Source organism: Leishmania mexicana, chromosome 27 (genome assembly GCF_000234665.1).
Source record: "Leishmania mexicana MHOM/GT/2001/U1103 complete genome, chromosome 27".
NCBI classification, from domain to species: domain Eukaryota; phylum Euglenozoa; class Kinetoplastea; order Trypanosomatida; family Trypanosomatidae; genus Leishmania; species Leishmania mexicana.
The window spans coordinates 419,094-435,912 of NC_018331.1; the positions used below are offsets into that span (position 1 = coordinate 419,094).

The 16,819-nt window shown below is 60.0% G+C and overlaps 6 protein-coding genes across 6 annotated transcripts; all 6 read right to left on the reverse strand.

Moving 5' to 3' along the window:
• Positions 1 to 433: 433 nt before the first annotated feature.
• LMXM_27_1020 (conserved hypothetical protein) lies at positions 434 to 1,054 on the reverse strand (the record flags this gene model as incomplete). The annotated part of the gene is made up of 1 exon (XM_003876626.1): positions 434 to 1,054. One exon carries the CDS (start codon positions 1,052 to 1,054, stop codon positions 434 to 436), a length of 621 nt encoding a protein of 206 aa, XP_003876675.1.
• Positions 1,055 to 2,095: 1,041 nt separating this feature from the next.
• On the reverse strand, positions 2,096 to 4,780 carry LMXM_27_1030 (conserved hypothetical protein; the record flags this gene model as incomplete). The annotated part of the gene is made up of 1 exon (XM_003876627.1): positions 2,096 to 4,780. One exon carries the CDS (start codon positions 4,778 to 4,780, stop codon positions 2,096 to 2,098), a length of 2,685 nt encoding a protein of 894 aa, XP_003876676.1.
• A 1,583-nt stretch (positions 4,781 to 6,363) lies between these two features.
• On the reverse strand, positions 6,364 to 7,623 carry LMXM_27_1040 (conserved hypothetical protein; the record flags this gene model as incomplete). Its single annotated transcript, XM_003876628.1, has 1 exon — positions 6,364 to 7,623. One exon carries the CDS (start codon positions 7,621 to 7,623, stop codon positions 6,364 to 6,366), a length of 1,260 nt encoding a protein of 419 aa, XP_003876677.1.
• A 948-nt stretch (positions 7,624 to 8,571) lies between these two features.
• Positions 8,572 to 9,012, reverse strand: LMXM_27_1045 (conserved hypothetical protein; the record flags this gene model as incomplete). Its single annotated transcript, XM_003876629.1, has 1 exon — positions 8,572 to 9,012. The coding sequence occupies one exon, from the start codon at positions 9,010 to 9,012 to the stop codon at positions 8,572 to 8,574; it is 441 nt and encodes a 146-aa protein (XP_003876678.1).
• Positions 9,013 to 9,778: 766 nt separating this feature from the next.
• Positions 9,779 to 11,779, reverse strand: LMXM_27_1050 (vesicular transport protein (CDC48 homologue),putative; the record flags this gene model as incomplete). The annotated part of the gene is made up of 1 exon (XM_003876630.1): positions 9,779 to 11,779. One exon carries the CDS (start codon positions 11,777 to 11,779, stop codon positions 9,779 to 9,781), a length of 2,001 nt encoding a protein of 666 aa, XP_003876679.1.
• Positions 11,780 to 13,989: 2,210 nt separating this feature from the next.
• On the reverse strand, positions 13,990 to 15,312 carry LMXM_27_1060 (putative cysteine desulfurase; the record flags this gene model as incomplete). The annotated part of the gene is made up of 1 exon (XM_003876631.1): positions 13,990 to 15,312. The coding sequence occupies one exon, from the start codon at positions 15,310 to 15,312 to the stop codon at positions 13,990 to 13,992; it is 1,323 nt and encodes a 440-aa protein (XP_003876680.1).
• Positions 15,313 to 16,819: the final 1,507 nt, after the last annotated feature.

Here is a 16,819-nt window from a genome sequence, read left to right on the forward strand (position 1 = left end):
GTGTCCAAGAGGTCTGTGCAGGGTGGCCAAATCGTGCAGGTATCCCCTTCTCTTGTCGTCGTTGTTTTGTTTTATACGCTGTACCCTGCGATGCTTGGCGGCGAACGCACGATAAAGGAGGAGAGTGTGTGAGATACGTGCGCGTCTTGCTGCATGGACCCCTCGTCGCTGACGTGAGCGATGTCTTCTTGTCTGGACAGTGCAAGATGTGCCCCATGCGACAACGGACTAGCGAGACAACTAAAGAGGAAGAACACGAAGTATCTTCGGTTGGATATACCTCTGAAGGGGAGGAGGGGCGCCGAGGGGGGAGGCAGTGACCACGGCAGGCGCAGACGTCGTCCGAGTCAAACAACTAGCAGCGTCATTCTACCACCCTCCCCCTCCTCTGTTGCTCTGATGCATTGTTATCATCGGCTCCGTTACAGTCCGTCTACTTCCCGAGGGCCTCCTTGCGCTTCATATAAGCCTCGATGAGTGCGTTGGCGCGGTCGTCAAGGGTCTGCTCTGTGTGGTGGGCGCGTGCCTCGACCGCCTCAGGCAGCGTCGGCACCAGCTCGTACTTCACTTGCGTTAGCCGCTCTGCCTCACGCAGGTAGTCTGGCACAATGTGATCCGTCTGCTCGTCCATCCGCTTGGCCTCTTCGATCTCATGATTCAGCTGCGCCACGACGCCGCCAAGCAGCACGCTCGAGTGGGCGGCGAGGCACGCCTTGCCGCCAAAGTAGCCGCCAAAGACGGCGATCCAGCCGCTGTATGACCTAAAAAAGGCCCAGCGGTTGCCCAGCGCCAAACAGGCCGCCATGGTCGCCATCATGTTACCGCCAAAGTACCCGTAGAACCAGTAGTTGCTGTTCACAACAGCGCTGTACTTGTCCATGGACTTGGTCATGCGTGCCCGACTGTCTTCTAGAAACACCTTTGCTGTGACAAGCGCCTGCTCGTACCTCTCCGCCTGCGTGAGCGGCTTGTTCTTCGTCTTGTCGTTGGCCGCCATGCCGCTGGGGCCTCCGCCGAGGGAGAACAGCGAGCCCTGCTTCCCTTGTGAGAACATTGGTGGTAACACAGGGGGGGAGAGAGGGCAACAGACAGAAGGCCCACAGGTCGTTCGACACAACGAGAACAGAGGTGAACCGCAAGCGAGAGCGCGCGCACGGGCGGGGATTCTTTGTTCGCTTGTCTTGTAAGGAGAGGGGGTAGAAGAGTAGGCGAATGTCACGCTGTGGGACAAGGGACACGACGGAAGAACCGAATGTGAGGAGAGGGGGGAACAGGCCCTTGCCTTAGAGTTTTATAAGAGTCTTTTCGAGCCAAGAAGAGCAAAAACGCCAGAAGCAGCAGCAGCGAAAGGTCGGACACGGGCCCGCTGGTGCGAGTGTACCTATGGGTGGCTCTATGCGAGCTTGCGTAGGTGCCCCTCATGGGAGGGGCCCACGAAGGCAAAGAGAGTCAGGAGAAGTATCACCATGAATGAGAAAAGAGCGCGGAATCCATGTGCTTGTCAGTGAAACATCTACTGCAGTCTTCCCACCCACTCCCCCCCCGCCCTCCACACACTCGCTTGCCTTGCGGGAGAGGGCAAGAGCAACGGTCAGCTAGGGAAAGTGGCGGCCGCCGCGATACACATACGCACAGAGAGGTGCTTCGCACCTACAAGCGACTCCGCCGAAACACGAGGCAAAAGTCACGTACACGTTGCGTGATTGCCACCATTGTCCGTCTCCCCCTCCGTCCTTCCTCTCCTCTCCCCCGCCCCGCTCCCTCCGTCAGCGGATAGGCATTTGCTTACTTCTCATGTTAGACTTACTGTGAGATACACCGGAGGGGTCCTTTTCGGCGGAGATGACACAAGAGCCGTCAACGCCAAGACACACAAGAGGCGCAGCGAGTGGCGTCCGCACCAAAGTCGATCACGGCTCCGTGATTGGGTCTGCCATTGCCGACCCTCCAAGACACGCCCGGCAGGCCTAGAAATTCGCTCCCACCCCCGCCCCGCCTTCAAGCACGCAGCTCCGCGAATCAGGGAAATATGGCGAGGGACCTCCTGCACTACCCCCACGCACATAAAGGCAGATGCTTCAATGCACAAGATGACTCACGGTGAGACAGGCGGGTCCGCAGGCACTGGGCGGCACTTCAACTCCAACAAAGGCGTGTAAGGGACCTGTGGATGGTCGGGGGTGTAGAACCCAAGCCCACGCAGGTCGCTGTTCAGCGCACCTTGGCTGAACCCAGGCGCTAGGTTGCGCGCCGTGACATGGTACTTGTCAAACAACGCCTTGTCTCGCCGGTACACAAAGCGGGCACGGATTGGGTTAACATTGTAGAGCGTTTGCGGGGGATCTCGCACGGGGCGCTGCACAACGGGATGGTGCGTGACAGCGCGCAGCTCCTTGCTTCGCAGCGATTGTAGGAGCGGCGTCGACTTGTTGTACAGGTCGCCTGTCGATGTGAGAGGGCTGTGTTCGCCTTTCAGTGTGTGTTGGGGGTTTCGTGCTCTGCTGCGGCTACTCATGATCGTGTGCACCTTCACAAGGGGCACGTCTCGCGCCAAGTAGGCGGCCAGAGTCCACAGCATGAGGTCCTCATCGCAATATGTACCGGCGTCGTGCAGGTACAGCTCGTCAGTGACTGGCATGAGTATGGCTCGGCCTGCCTCCAGCTCATAAGCGACAATATCCAGCGCACGGTCAGCCGTCGCGCGGCGCTTCTCCGTCGCTCCGTACTGGGCGGCCGCTTGCAGAGCCCGCAGACAGCTGGCTGTGACTATCAGTGCATCCTTGCCGCTACGCAGGCGCCGGGCGATGGCGACGAGGGCGTCAACGCACTTTGAAACGCCGCTGGAGTGTAGTATGAAGACGTTCTCCACGGCTGCTATGTGGTCTAGATTCGACACCAAGGTTCGCACTGGGTGGACACGACGACCCTTGCAGAGAACAATGTACGGCTCAGGATGAGAGCTGAGATGGGCAAGCACGGCAGCAGTGTCAGGAAGATCGCCTGCGGACGCAGTAAGCGGAAAGAACGGCGCCTCGGCGCGCTGCTCGGCGAGCCGCTCTGCCACATCCGCCATGTGCGGCACCGCCCTCAGCGTCATCACGTCGAACTGCTCTCTCTGCGCAAACGACAGCGCTGCCGACTTGGACGTCAAACTCTGCAGCAGCTCTGTACCGCTCTCGACGAGGGCCTGGTGCAGCCCCGCATCACCATCGTCGCGCGCCTTCGCCAAGCTCGCCGCGAGAAGCCGCAAGGCGGCTGCCTTGACCGTCGCCCGCTTGTCGCGCGAGACAGCCGAGAAGAAATCTGGCCCGCGCGTCTGTGTGAGAGACGGCGCCAACATCAGCGGCGGGGTGTCGTCGCGCTCGCAAAACAGCGTCGGCAACGTCAATGTGGACGATGCCGTGTCATGAGCCCTGAGCTGCCCACCAAGTAGCGCATCCAGCACGGCGTCGCGCTGCATGTCCATCACCTGCAACAACATGTACAAACGCTCAAGTCGCGCCGCCTGCTCATACTCAGAGAGCACAAAACCCACCGTAGACCAGCGCATCCACAGCTCATGCAGCAGTGCATGCAAGACAGGTGACGATGCCTTGCCATCGGGCATGACGCCTGAGAATCCCGCCATGACATCAAGGATGTCGTCTTCCGACCATCCCTCGGTGAAACAAAATGTTGCGTGCTGCGGTAGGGGAGGGCGCGCCAGGCTGCCCTGTTGCTCATCGACGACGGCCCTACCCGTCACGTTGTGCACATTGGTGACCATGTCCTCGAGGAAGTCGAGCAGCACGCGGCCCGTAGTCACGTGAGCAGACATCCGATTCACGCCGCGTGGGTGCGTGTAGTCGGCGCGATTCTGCGGGGCGTTGGGATTCAGCGTGTACCACTTATTCGGCTCCATGATCTTTACCAGTGCCAGAAAGTGGAGCACCTGCGCAAGCAACGCAGGCGACTCCGCCAGGCGGTGCGGCTGCTCCTCAACAAACACCACCGTCATCGCGTCCACCAACTGGACAAACGCCTTCGTCAGCTCGCTCGACACGGTGTAGCTGCGACCGTACTTGAGCACCTTGGCGGCAATGAACTGAAGCCCATTACCGTCCCACTCGAAGAGAGAGCTCAGTTCGTAGAGGACGCGCGTGAGTTCGTCGTTGCTGCGGCGCTGCAACGTCGCGGCAAAGTCGAGCACTGTCGCCATCCTCGCCTCGCGCTGTGGGCGGTTCCAAAACTGTGCAAGAAGGTCGTCCACGCTTCGATCGCACTCTAGCACATCGAGCAGCGGAAAGTGCCGGTGAACATGATAGCCGACCAGGTCCTCATCCTGCGCATCCGGCGGACGTGACAACGCTTCTGCATCCTCTGGCGACGCCCCTGCCACTGAGGTGGTAGCGAGACCAACGGATGTCGTCGTGGTTTCGCCGCTCAGTTCTGCCCACAGGGAAGACGCCGCTTCGGAGTTGTCGCCGTCGTTATCCTGAAGATGCGTAGACGCGCTTCCTCGCGGTGGACCCTGCGCTGCCTTGGCCATGCGCGCTCGAGCCTCTTCGATGTCCGGCACGTTGCGCAAACGTACCGGTCCAAAGCCCATCGAGGCGTCGTGCTTCGGCAGCGGAAAGGGAATGAAGTCGGAGCTGACCTCCTTAGGGTACATACTCGAGGGTAGCGTGCGGTACGACACACGCGGCAGCGCCGACGCGGCCGTCGAAGAGCTCGCGGTTGTCGATCCCGTCAACTCCGGGGACGGAGGCGGTGGTGTTGGTGCAGCTTTGTCAAAGCGCATGCGCCACACTTGGCTGACGCGCAGCACCCCTGCCACGACGCGACGGTTGCCAAAGTCTGATCGACGAGTCCGCAGCGGCATTCGCGTATCGAGAACAGAAGGAGGGAGGGGGTGTGGCGCAACAGCTGCAAAGCAGTCGTGTCGTGTAAATTTTATATATATGGCGGAAGCAGACAGGGCGAGAAGGAACGAGTAGATACGGGGGACGTGGGATAGCTTGTCCAGGAACCAACCGCGAACAAAAAAAAACAGAAAGAGAGATCTGTTCCGTTCTGTGCACAGAGGATCACCTTTCTTGTCTTGCTCGCTGCCGAGATTGTCCCCACGCTAGCGTTTCCCTGCACTCGTCACGGCACATTCTGTGCAGTGGTGGCGCATCCTCTTATCATACGGCGCTCATCTCTGCAATTTGATGCGTGAGTGCGCTATGGGGAGGGAGGGGGGGGTACTGTGCAACGCTTCCGAGAATAAAAAAAGAAGAGAGGCGGAGAGAGCGCGGACGCGAACGTGAAGCAGAATTACTGCAGAAGCCCTTCTACACTTACCTTCCCCCCCCCTCCCAGCACCTCATCGGTCCCACTGCACATGCGCTAAAGAGCGGGCAAGGTGTTGTACAGCACACAAAAAAAAGAAAAGATGCGTCCTTCGCTGCCTCCAGGACCACGCTACAGCCCTCACAACGGCAGCCAGCTCCATTGCGTCGATTTTTTCGCTTCGAGCGTCCGTTTGGGAGCTTTCCTGCTGCGTGTCCTCTGCATTCCGTTTGCTTTCGTGTACCTCTCCAAGAGGCGGACAGGCAAAGAGAAACGCGAGCGGGCAGAGCGGGAAACGGGGAGGAGGGGGGCGATCGCCTCCTCCCCTCCACCCTCCTCCTCCCAAATACACACACGCACACAATCTGCTTTTACAACGGACGCGCCTCCTCCACACAAACATACAAAACACCTTGTAAGCGTTGACGAAGAGCTGCAACAAGAGGAGGCACCGTACATCACCTGCAAGCGAGTGGGCGAAAGGGGAGGAGAAGCGCCTGGCACTCGAGGATGTAAAGAGTACACTGGGGAGCGCGAAAGAGACATGGGATTGGAGAAGGTGATGTCACCGATGCGAAGCCGGCGTGCGTGTCGACCACCAATGAGAGAGCGACATGGGTGACGCACGTGTGAGTGCGCGTATGCGTCGTTGCGGTGCTTCCATAATTGCCCTTGATGGAGAGCAGGAGACAACTCGAGAACAAAAGGGTGGCGCGGCGACGAGGCGGGTGATGAACAAATGAATCGCGTCCGCAACAGTGCCGCTCTGTACCTGCACACGTACACGGAGGCCAGAGACATGCCGCATTAAAAAAAAAGGGTTGAAGAAAACGCGCGCGTCGAGAGATTGGCACAAAGGAATGTCGGCGTCAAGCCGAATGCGAAACGGCGATGCTGTGGCAAGCCAACTTCATGAGCCGACGATGAAGGTCCTTTCCCCTTTCGCCCATTCCCTGTGTGTGTGTATGCGATGCTCAAGCAGACGCGCATCATCCCCGTCTGTTGCGCCCCACACCCACAGCCCGTGAGCCGCCCGCTTCCCTCGCTCTATCAGCCCATCCGCAGCACCGCAGAGAGCAGCACGCAAATCAACAGAAAAGCCACGAGCTTGTTGCTGATAAGCTCGAGGAGTCCCTGCGCCATCTTCTTCACCACCGATACTGCGGAACCAAATGTGCTGGTGCCACCTGACTGCCGTCGCGACGCGGCGGCGCTTTTTGCCCCTGTGGAGGGGCGCCGCGCATAGCTGCTTGCTGCCAGCTTGGTTGGTACCCTGTACTCGCGCACATGCTGTAGTCGAACATTACGCAGCGGGTTCAACGCTGCATTCGTGTCCCCCTTCTCTGCTGAAGGGTGCGCATAGCCGCCCGCTGCCGGCGAATGCGCCGCTGGTTGTGTTGTACCCGGTGCATGTGGCGACGACTCCTCCACGCCGTCTCCGCCAGCGTGCACTACGTGTCCGGCCATCAACGTCGTCGTCCAGTGCAACTCGTGCGCTGCCAATTCACGCAGTCTCTCGTCGTATGTGGCGTGCGCTTCAATGAGAAATAACAGGTCCTCGACGCTGCCTGGGAACATCAGCTTTGCGTGCAGACGCGAGATGCTGCGGTTACACACTCGCTCCAGAGCCTCCACCTTGTGTCGGGCCATCTCTAATCCCTCCGTTTCCACGTTGCCGCGGCGCTGCGTCACATCATCCTGCAACTCCCGTTTCGCCTCTGCCATCTGACGGATCAAGCTGGTGGAGAGCAATATGAGCGCGTCGTCCTCCGCAGCCCGCATGCGGCGCAGCACACGGTTCAGTCGCTCATTCCCGCTCAAAAGCACAAGATCGAGCAAAATGAAATAGAGCAGGACGAGAGCAGCGGTGACGAGGGGCCTGCGTGTCGCGCCGGTGGCCATGCTGCTCACCGACCCAACCGCGCCCGCAACTGTCGAGATGACCAGAGAGGGAGCGCCTTCCTGATCCTTGCTAACGTTCTCATTGCCCTCCTCGCTAACGCTTTCTACATCGCCTTCCGCACCACTGTCGTTGACCTGTGGCTGCTGAGGCGAGAACGGTGTGCTCCTCGACGCCGCCTCCGACTCATTCTCGTTGGACTTCACGAACAGAACGAGGTTGCCGCCACGGCGCTGCTTGGAGGAGATGGTGGATCTTTCGTATGGCATGTGAACTCGAAAGCTCGCGGGCGGCACCTCCTCTGACAAGGTCGTGTTGGCGGGTAGCTGCCGTGTGCTCTGGCCATCGTCGGTGGGCGCGCCGCTCGTGGCCACTGGCACTGGGAAGTCGCCCGTGCCGTTCGGCTGCATGGCGGCGAGGTCCAAATACGTGTGTTTACGTGGAATGTGGAAAGAGATATGGAAAGGGGAAAAAAGGAAGCAAGCGCCGCCCACTGAATAAGGCTGCCAAGTCCGATCTACGTCTGTGCGGTAACGCTGCAGTGGAATGGCTCCGCCGCTCGCTCCTCACGCGAGTGACCCGCCTCTTTTGTTGTCTCTACCGCCTTTTCTTTTGTGTGTCTGTGGGGGGAGAGAGGGGCGGGGAATGGGAGACTGCCAGCCAGTGGTCCGACTGTAACCGCGCAGACTACACCTACGCGTAGTCGACGAGGCGCCTTTCCGCTACCCACCGGCAATATGAAGGCGAAAATGCACCCACGAGCAAACAAAAGGGAGGCAGAGCAACCCGAGATCGCCGGAGAGCAGAATCAGCGAAAGTCAGTGGGAACGCCACAAGCACAGCTTGATCAACGTGCGGTGCTTCAAGGTCCGAAGATGCGCCCGTATGATGCGGTGTCTTTGTGTGGCCCAACACACTACCACTTCTGTTGCGCCTCGACACACCGACCACGCACCAAAAGAAAATGTCGAGTGCGGTAACCCATGTGGCGTCGAGGAAGGGGGTATTTCGTAGAGAGAGTCAGGTGTGGCGTGGCGTGGCATGATCGCAGTGTCGAAGTCATTCAACCTTGTGCCCTTGGCGGGGATTATCTTACTGTTGTACCTGTGATTCAAGAGGAAGAAGGGCAGCTGAGAAGGCGCCCGCTCGCGACACCATGCAACTTAAAGTGGTACAACGACGACACACAAGCACACCCACCCACTCTCGGGTGGACAGGAGGGCAGAACTTCGAACCACCGCTCAGGGACGGAAAAAAAGGTCTGTCGTGTCAAACACCTCCGAGGAAGAACGCGTTGCACAGAGCAGTAGCAGCAGCAGCAGCTCCACCCCCCCCCTTCTCACCCCTGCTCTCCCCGTTAGTCCCGCTCGTCGGGATCAAGCAGTCGGTCAGCGCGGCGGCGGGCCCGCTTTCCAGCGTCTACGATGGGCTTGAAACCAATGTCCACCACGTCCCCACGGTCGTTGCGCACGTAGGTATACTGAGTCGCCAGTTCAGCAATCTCGCTGTCCGTATACTTGAAGAACATGACGTAAGCTACATAGCAAATGAACGATGACCAGCCCCCCACCCAGACCGCTTTGAGACTGCTCCACCGCCAGCCGTACTGCCAGCGAATCGGCAGGCGCGGTCTCAGTTGCTGGAACACGTATCCGCCAGCACTCTTGGGTAGGTCGGGCACTCCAGGGTTGCGAGACCCGATCTTTTTGCCCCCGCCAACCTCAGCACGGCCGCGACGCTTGGGGCGCTCCACGGCGGGGCGCGGGACCTCGAGCCGTGGAAAGCACCGACGCAGCATGTCGTGCTACTCTTGTTTTATCGGGTGCCTGCTATTGCCATTGGTGGAAAGGAAAAGAAGGCGAATGCGCCCGAGGCGGGGGGAGGAATAAGAGCACGGCAGCCGTAGTAGCAAGAGACTGGCACACAAGCATGGTAAAGAACATCCCTTTTCGTGTAGGAGCATGGGTACGGAGTAGACAGGAAGTCTGGGCGTGTTGTTCCGTTGTCCACAGAGCACCTGCGCCGAGGAAGGAGGAGAGTCAAAGACACAGCGCACTTTATCCATCGAGAAAAAGAGAGGCCGGAGAGCGCCGTGTCGACCACCCTCGTCCGGCGCTCGACCCAAACAAAGCGCGCATGCGACCAACACGCCTTGCTTTATCGCGTGGCCCGTCTCCCACAGCGGCGCCTGTGCGGCTGCCTGTCCTCCAGGCAGTGCACCGCCTCCTCTCTCTCGCTGCCTTGCCTTCCAATTGTGCGCAACCGTACACGCAGGGTGTCGGCACAGCGCGGTGGGGTAAGTATATTCGTATGCATCGGTGGGTGTAGGATGATTAGATCTGAAAACACACCAACACACACACACGCTTATTCGTTGTTACGCGCACCGCACACACACGAGAACGAGAGAGACATCAGCTCTCACAACGAACTAACAAGGCGTATTTCCTTGGCAACGCAAGGAGGAAGAGGGAGGGGGGCGGTCACAGGGCAAGACGCACAAGCAGCAGCAGCAGCAGCAACAGCAGCTCAGGTCCTCCTGCGCGCGCGGGGCATGCCTCATCTTACCCAGTATTCTTGGCGTTGTTGCGTATCTCGATGCTCATGCTCTCATAATTTGCCCGATCCGCCGCAGACACCGAAGGTTTGATCTTTGCCAAGCTCGCCTCGAAGTTGTCTGCCGTAATGGTGGGCAGATCCGCCGTGTCGGCGCTCTTTCCAGTGATGTCGCGCTCCAGCTCCTCCAGCTCGTCCTTTGTGTAGGACTTGTACACGCCCTTCAGCGCGGTCAGCGACGCCTCGCGCATTAGGGCAGCCAAGTCGGCGCCGCTGAAGCCGGTGAGCCGCTCGTCATGCGCCAGCCTTTCCAGGTTCACCTCGGCATCCACCGGGTACTTGCGGGCGTGTGTCCGAAGAATCGATTCACGCTGCGCAGGCGACGGCAGCGGCACGTATAGCAGTTTGTCCAGGCGACCTGGACGCAGCATGGCGGAATCAATCATATCGGGGCGGTTCGTGGCCCCAATCACGTAAACGTCCTTGCGCCCCTCCACGCCGTCCAGCTCAGTCAGCAGCTGGTTCACTACGCGCTCGCTGCTCGGGTTTGCCCTGTCCGACCCGCGGCGCGGTGCCAGTGCATCTAGCTCGTCAAAGAAGAGGACGCATGGGGCGCTAGCCCGCCCACGCGCGAAGACCATCCGCACGCTGCGCTCACTCTCGCCGACGAACTTGTTGAGCAGCTCTGGACCCTTGATGGAGATAAAGTTGGCGCCTGATTGGTTCGCGATTGCCTTTGCGACCAGCGTCTTGCCGCAGCCCGGTGGGCCGTAGAGCAGCACGCCGACGGGATGGTCGAGACCGAAGCGGTGATGCAGCTTCGGGGCGCGGATAGGCTGCAAAATGCTGGTCATGAGCTCCTCCCGCACGTCCTCGAGGGCGCCGACGTCGTCCCAGGAAACGTTCGGGATCGTCGTGAAGCCCTCCCGCATCGCCGACGGCTGCACCCGCGTCGTCGCCTCCTTCAGCTCATCGAACGTGACGCAGAACCCGGAGAGCTCTTCCGTCTTTACATCACCCACAGCGCCACGCTCGTCCAGCTCCTTGTACTTGCGGCGGATGGCGAGGATGCACGCCTCCTTGACGAGAAGGTGCAGGTCTGCGCCGACGTAGCCAGGGGTCATATTGGCGAGCTCGAAGAAATCGACGCCGTCGGACAAGTTGATTCTCGCGCAGATGATATTGAGGATGCTTTGTCGCTCGTCGATTGAGGGGATGCCGAGGGAAATTTCCCGATCGAACCGGCCGGCGCGGCGCAGCGCCGTGTCCAACGCTTCTGGGCGGTTTGTCGCCCCCATGACGCAAACCACCTTGTTGTGCTGTCGCCACGCCTGCGACACCTGATCCATGCAAGTAAGCAGCTGCCCAACGATGCGACTCTCCATAGCGCGCTGGGCGTCCTCGCGACGGCCCGCGATGGTGTCGATCTCGTCGATGAAAACAATGCTTGGCGCCGCCGCTATGGCGTCCATGAACAAGTTCCTCAGCTTTGCCTCGCTGTCGCCGCTGATGCCGGAGACGATCTCCGGCGCCGAGACAAAGAAGAGGGGCACCTGCAGCGAGCCGGCGATGGCGTGGACGAGCTTTGTCTTGCCGACACCCGGCGGGCCATGCAACAGGACGCCGCACGGCGGATCTGCACCGAGGCAGTTAAAGAGGTGCGGCATGCGGATGGGCAGCTCAATGAGCTCTTTTATTACCGGCAGCTCCTTGGCCAAGCCGCCCATGTCTTCAAGGGTGATCTTCGGAATGACACCGAGCACCTCGCTCTCTCCGTCGCCGCTGGCGCTCTTTCCCGCCTCCTTGCCACTGTGAGCGCGGCTGCTGCCGGACTTGCTACCCTGCGGCCCTTCCTCCTCCTCCTCACGCGGCCGCTTTCCTTGAAAAGGGTAGTTGTCGTCGGCGAAGTGCCGTGGGCCGCTGCCGGGGCGCTGCTTACGGTACCCATTGGGGGTCTGCCGAGCCATGTGCTTCAGCTTACCCTTGAGGCGGTCACTCATGTCCGACATGACTCTTTCCTGTGAGGGCAGAACGAGTGAAAAGCCCTAGAAAACAAAAAGGAAAGATGCGGCGCACCACCTGCCGCCGCACATGTTGGCAGAGGTGTGTTGGCAAATCACCGCAATGACAGGTGGAACGAAAAAAGGTGCGTGAAGAGTTGTGGAGACCGCGGCAGCGTATGTTAGAAAGAATGATTCGGCGGCATCGTAAAGGACGGCAGCTGCCGCACGCCCCGTACGGGCCTTTCGTGTCCTCCTCGTCGTCATACGTTCTCCTTCAACGACCCCACCGCCTCGCTCTTCATCATCTCCGCGAAGGGCGACGAAGAGAGGGTCGGGGGGGTAGAGGCCGGTGGTGATGCCACGCCACTGCGGCCTTCCTGCTCTACCCTGAGAAACTGATGACCAGTTTCTCACCGGTCGCTTCGGCAATGCTCAAAGGTGGAGATAGAGATGGACGAACAGGAAGACGGGTATCAATCCATGAAGACAGCATACACACACACACAGACACACACACACAACGGCATGTCGGTACGACAACGACAACGACAGAGCCACGCAGCAGCTGACGAGCACACGCTCAGGCAAGCAAATAGTCTTTTTCCTGTGCATGTGCGTACAGGAATGGAGAGAGCGAACACCGAAAACAAACGTGAGCAGTGGAAGAAGAGACAACGCCCTCTTCTCCCTTTCGCTCGGCGGTGGTGGTTATCGTCGTCACGGCGATGGGGTGGGTTGGGGGTTTGGGGGAGGGGGACAGTGGAGTGTGAATAGACGGGACAAACACGTCAATGCAATGGGGCGCACTCCCGGACAAGCCCACACGTTGCGTAGGTAGCTACAGCGGCACGGCAAAACAGACGTAGAGGAGGGAAGGGAGGAGGGAGGGGGGTGCGCTGCGCATGGATAAGAACTCGCAAGCAGGCGAGCCACACATAGTCGCAGGAAGCATCGAAAACGGCTTCGCTGACGCACACGCGCCTCCAAATCACACAGGGCTCTCTGCTGTCGCATCGCTCATCATCCCCATTTGCAAGAAGACGGGCCCGTGGCCACGGTGGCACTCACCTGTCACAGAGCCAACGCGACGGGGGAAAAAAAAAGAAAAACGGGAAAATGCGATGGAGAACAAGACAAACAAAAAAGATACTTCTGTGTGTGTGTGTGTGTGTGTGTACATGTGAATGACGTAACGGGCCGTGCGCCTGTTCCATTCCCCACCAGCACCACCACCATCTCACTCTCTCGCTTCTCAGAGACCTCACACGCTCACACCCACAGAAAGAGAGAGAGATCGTGGACCCTGCCACGCCCCCCCACCCCGCTAACGCAGCACGTCAGCTCGCTCCGTCACGCTCATAGGGAGGCCCGCACAGAAGACCCCATGGACGACCGCGCCCCTGTTCGCTCCTGGGTCTCTCCCCCTCCCTCTCTCCCCCCTCTCCACCCTCTCCCACCACCTTTGGCCTACTCACAGCCCAACCGCCGTATAGAGAAAAACACACGGGCGAATCCGATACAAGTCCACACAAGGAGAAATGCAAGAGGCTGAAGGGGTACATGACACGCGTGCTTTTCCTCCCTCAACGGTGGTTGTAATAAAGCCCAGCGCAAGTAGGTGTGCCCATGTGCATTGCGAAACAGACGCAGAAATCGGCATGCCTGAGGGAGAAGAGGGAATGCGCACGCGAGCAATCGGATTCATCAGCGCAGCAGCCGCGGCAGCACGAGAAGCACGGTCAGCAGCCAGCACCAGATGGCGATCTGGGGGAGGAGGGGGAAGAGTGTTTAAAACAAGGGTGGTGCCGGGGAGGATAAGACACAAACCGGCGGCCCACCGGTCGCCCCGGCAAAGTATCCTGAGCCAAAGAATGGTGAACATAAGAAGCCAACAACAGCATAAACGTGGGTAGTCGTGGACTACTACGTCGCAAGCACACCCAAGACCTCGCCCGCACGCGCAGATGAAGGCACAGAGTGAGTGGGGGAGAGAGAGGGATAGACGGGTGTGGCCGCTGAGAATAAGCAAGTGTAGGGAGGGTTGCAAGTGCAAACTGTGTGGAAGAAGAGGGGTATCATCAAGCGTGCGCACATGGCTCGACTCACGCTTGCCTCGGTCACGCAAAACTGGCCTCTGCATGTCTCACTCTCGCCCGCTCACCACGTGCCACGAGCTCTCTCCGCTTTCTTGTGCTTTTAATAGTAGCGCATCGGAGCTAACGCCACTGCACGTCCGCGAGCGTCTTGCCCTCCTGCATCAGATCCCACAGCGGCGACAGCTCACGCAGGCGCTCGACGTTCTTGACGCACTCCTCGATGACGAGGTCCACCTCCTTCGCAGTGGTAAAGCGGCCAATGCCAAAGCGGATGGAGGTGTGCGCGTTCTCAGCGTCAACGCCCAGGGCGCGGAGGACGTAGCTGGGCTCGAGCGATGCGCTCGTGCAGGCGCTACCGCTTGACACCGCCACATCCTTCATCCCCATGAGCAAGCTCTCGCCCTCCACACAGGAGAAGCTGATGTTTAGGTTGCCCGGCAGACGGTGTTTCAAGTCACCGTTCACGACAAGGTGTGACAGGCGACTCTGCAGTCCGTTCAGTAGACGCCACTGCAGCCTCTCTGTGTGCGCCGCGTCGCGCTTCCACTCCTTCATGGCAACCTCACAAGCAGCGCCCATGCCGACAACAAGCGCAGTGGCGACGGTGCCGCTCCGAACGCCACGCTCCTGCCCGCCGCCGCTGACAGGGGAGCGAAGGCGCACGCGCGGGCGACGCCGCACGTAGAGGGCGCCGCAGCCTTTCGGGCCATAAACCTTATGCGAGGACATTGACATGGCATCGATGTTGTCGGCGTTCACGTCGAGCTTGACCTTGCCCAGAGCTTGCGCCGCGTCGGTGTGGAAGAGAACCTTCTTGGAGTGACACAGCGCCCCGATCTCGCGGATGGGCTGCAGCACGCCAATCTCGTTGTGTGCCGCCATGCATGAAACAAGAGACGTGGTGGGCTTGATCGCCGCCTCCAGCACCTTCAGGTCCAAAATTCCGTTCTTCTGCACCGGCAGGTACGTCACCTCGAAGCCCTCCATCTCCAGGTAGCGGCACGAGTCGAGCACGCACTTGTGCTCTGTCTGCAGCGTGATGATGTGATTCTTCTTGGCCTTGAGGAAGTTGCCGACGCCCTTGATGGCGATGTTGTTGCACTCAGTCGCGCCACTAGTGAAAAAGATCTCCTTCGGGCTTGCGCCAATCAAATCAGCGACCTGCTTGCGCGCCTTCTCGACCGCCTCTTCGGCGCTCCAGCCGTACTGATGGGTGCGACTGTTCGGGTTGCCGTACTCCTCCGTCATGTAGGGCAGCATCGCATCCAGCACGCGGGGGTCCAGCGGGGTGGTGGCCTGATTATCCATGTAGATCGGTCGAGTCTTGAAGACGGGCAGCGTGGACGAAGGGGCAGCAACAGCTGCGGCAGCCTTGGAGACTGCCCCGGCACCGTTGGCCGTCGAGGCAGCAGCGCAGAAAAAGACACGCGACGCGCGCCACATTATGCCCCAACTCCTCGCTTGTTTGTGACTATCTTCGACGAATCGGTGACTGACCGAGTGTGTGCGGGTGTGTCAACGTGGGCGCAGCCGTGTGTGTGTGTGTGTGCCTCACCTTACTCTTTGTTTCTCGTATTACTGTATACTTTGACCTTTGCGTTGCGTGCATGTACTCCTTGCTCAGGACTTGGGCGTTTGCGCACGCTCGCCGGAGAACACCACCACCAGACCCAACACACAAGTGCACTCACGCCGGAAAAGGGAGAGAGAAGAGAAGGGTGAAAGAAACAGGCAGTCCGTGAATGGCGCGTCGAGGGAGATAATGAATGCGGTGCGAACAACAACAACACAGCAGTGCGACGGCACCGCTGAGCAGCATCTCGTACAGAGTGGGGAGTCCCCCGCTAGCGCAGTCCACGGTGCTGGTGGGACGGTACCCTCCCACACTACGCGCAAAAGCCGTAGTGAGCAACGCCCCTTTCAGCTGATCCAGCGGTGTGTCGGAAATGCGATACGCCGAGGACGACAGCGATGGCGGCGTACGCGCATTTGTCTTTTTCCTCTGCTGCGGCGCCATTGGTTGCCGTTTCCGAAACGAAAATGCGTCAATGATGTGAGCGGGATGAGGCACAGTCACAAGGGCGCCGCATCTCTCTCGCTCGCTCTCGACCACTCGCCGCGCGCGACATCACGAGTTGACCACAAACTACCAAGGTTCCATCAACAATCACGCCTGCCTCCGGAGCACTCTCACGCCCTCCCTGACTCACGCCCGCGGAAGAGGCACGGGAGGTTAAGGAGGAATGTATTTTTTAGCCGGTGCCCATTGCTCTGCCCTGCAACACGAGCTGCACGCCACTCCACCCCAGCCGGGCCCCGTCGCACAGGCGCACATGGCCTGGCGCGCAGCAGCCCTGGGCACACGCGGTACAGCATTGCGCCGACCCAGTCATCTCGGTGCGGCCTCCGTCCAAAGCTCGGCACAGACACACCCATTGCGCCGGTCCCCACGTGCCGCACCCTCCTCGAGAGTGGCGCAGGGCCCCTGCACCAGTGGGCAGAGTGAGGGGCCGGGGAGGGGGTGGGTGAGATGTGTTCGAGTCACGCTGGCACTCTGTCCCCATCATGTGGATGGCACAAGGGTGTCCGCCGTCGCAGGCCGCTCCGACGCCAAGCCGTCCACAACCTCACCAGCGACATCAGCAGCGATACATCGCTCTGACCTCCCCTACGTCGTTGGTGCTGGGCCCGGCGACACCACCCGAGGTGGCTGGGGCACTTGGCAGGGGTTGGGGGTGGGGGAGGGCTGGCTCACTTTCCACCACGCACAAACACACAGAGAGTGCGGGGTGTATACTGGGGCCTGCGACACCACGCACTGAGGGGTGCAGCCCCCCCCCCGCTCCTCCGTCCTAGACGAGGAAGAGAGAGGGATGGGCAGCAGGTCGAAAAAAGTGCGCAGCGGGCGGTCATCCACCAACCCTTCACAATCAGCAGCCGATACGAGAAG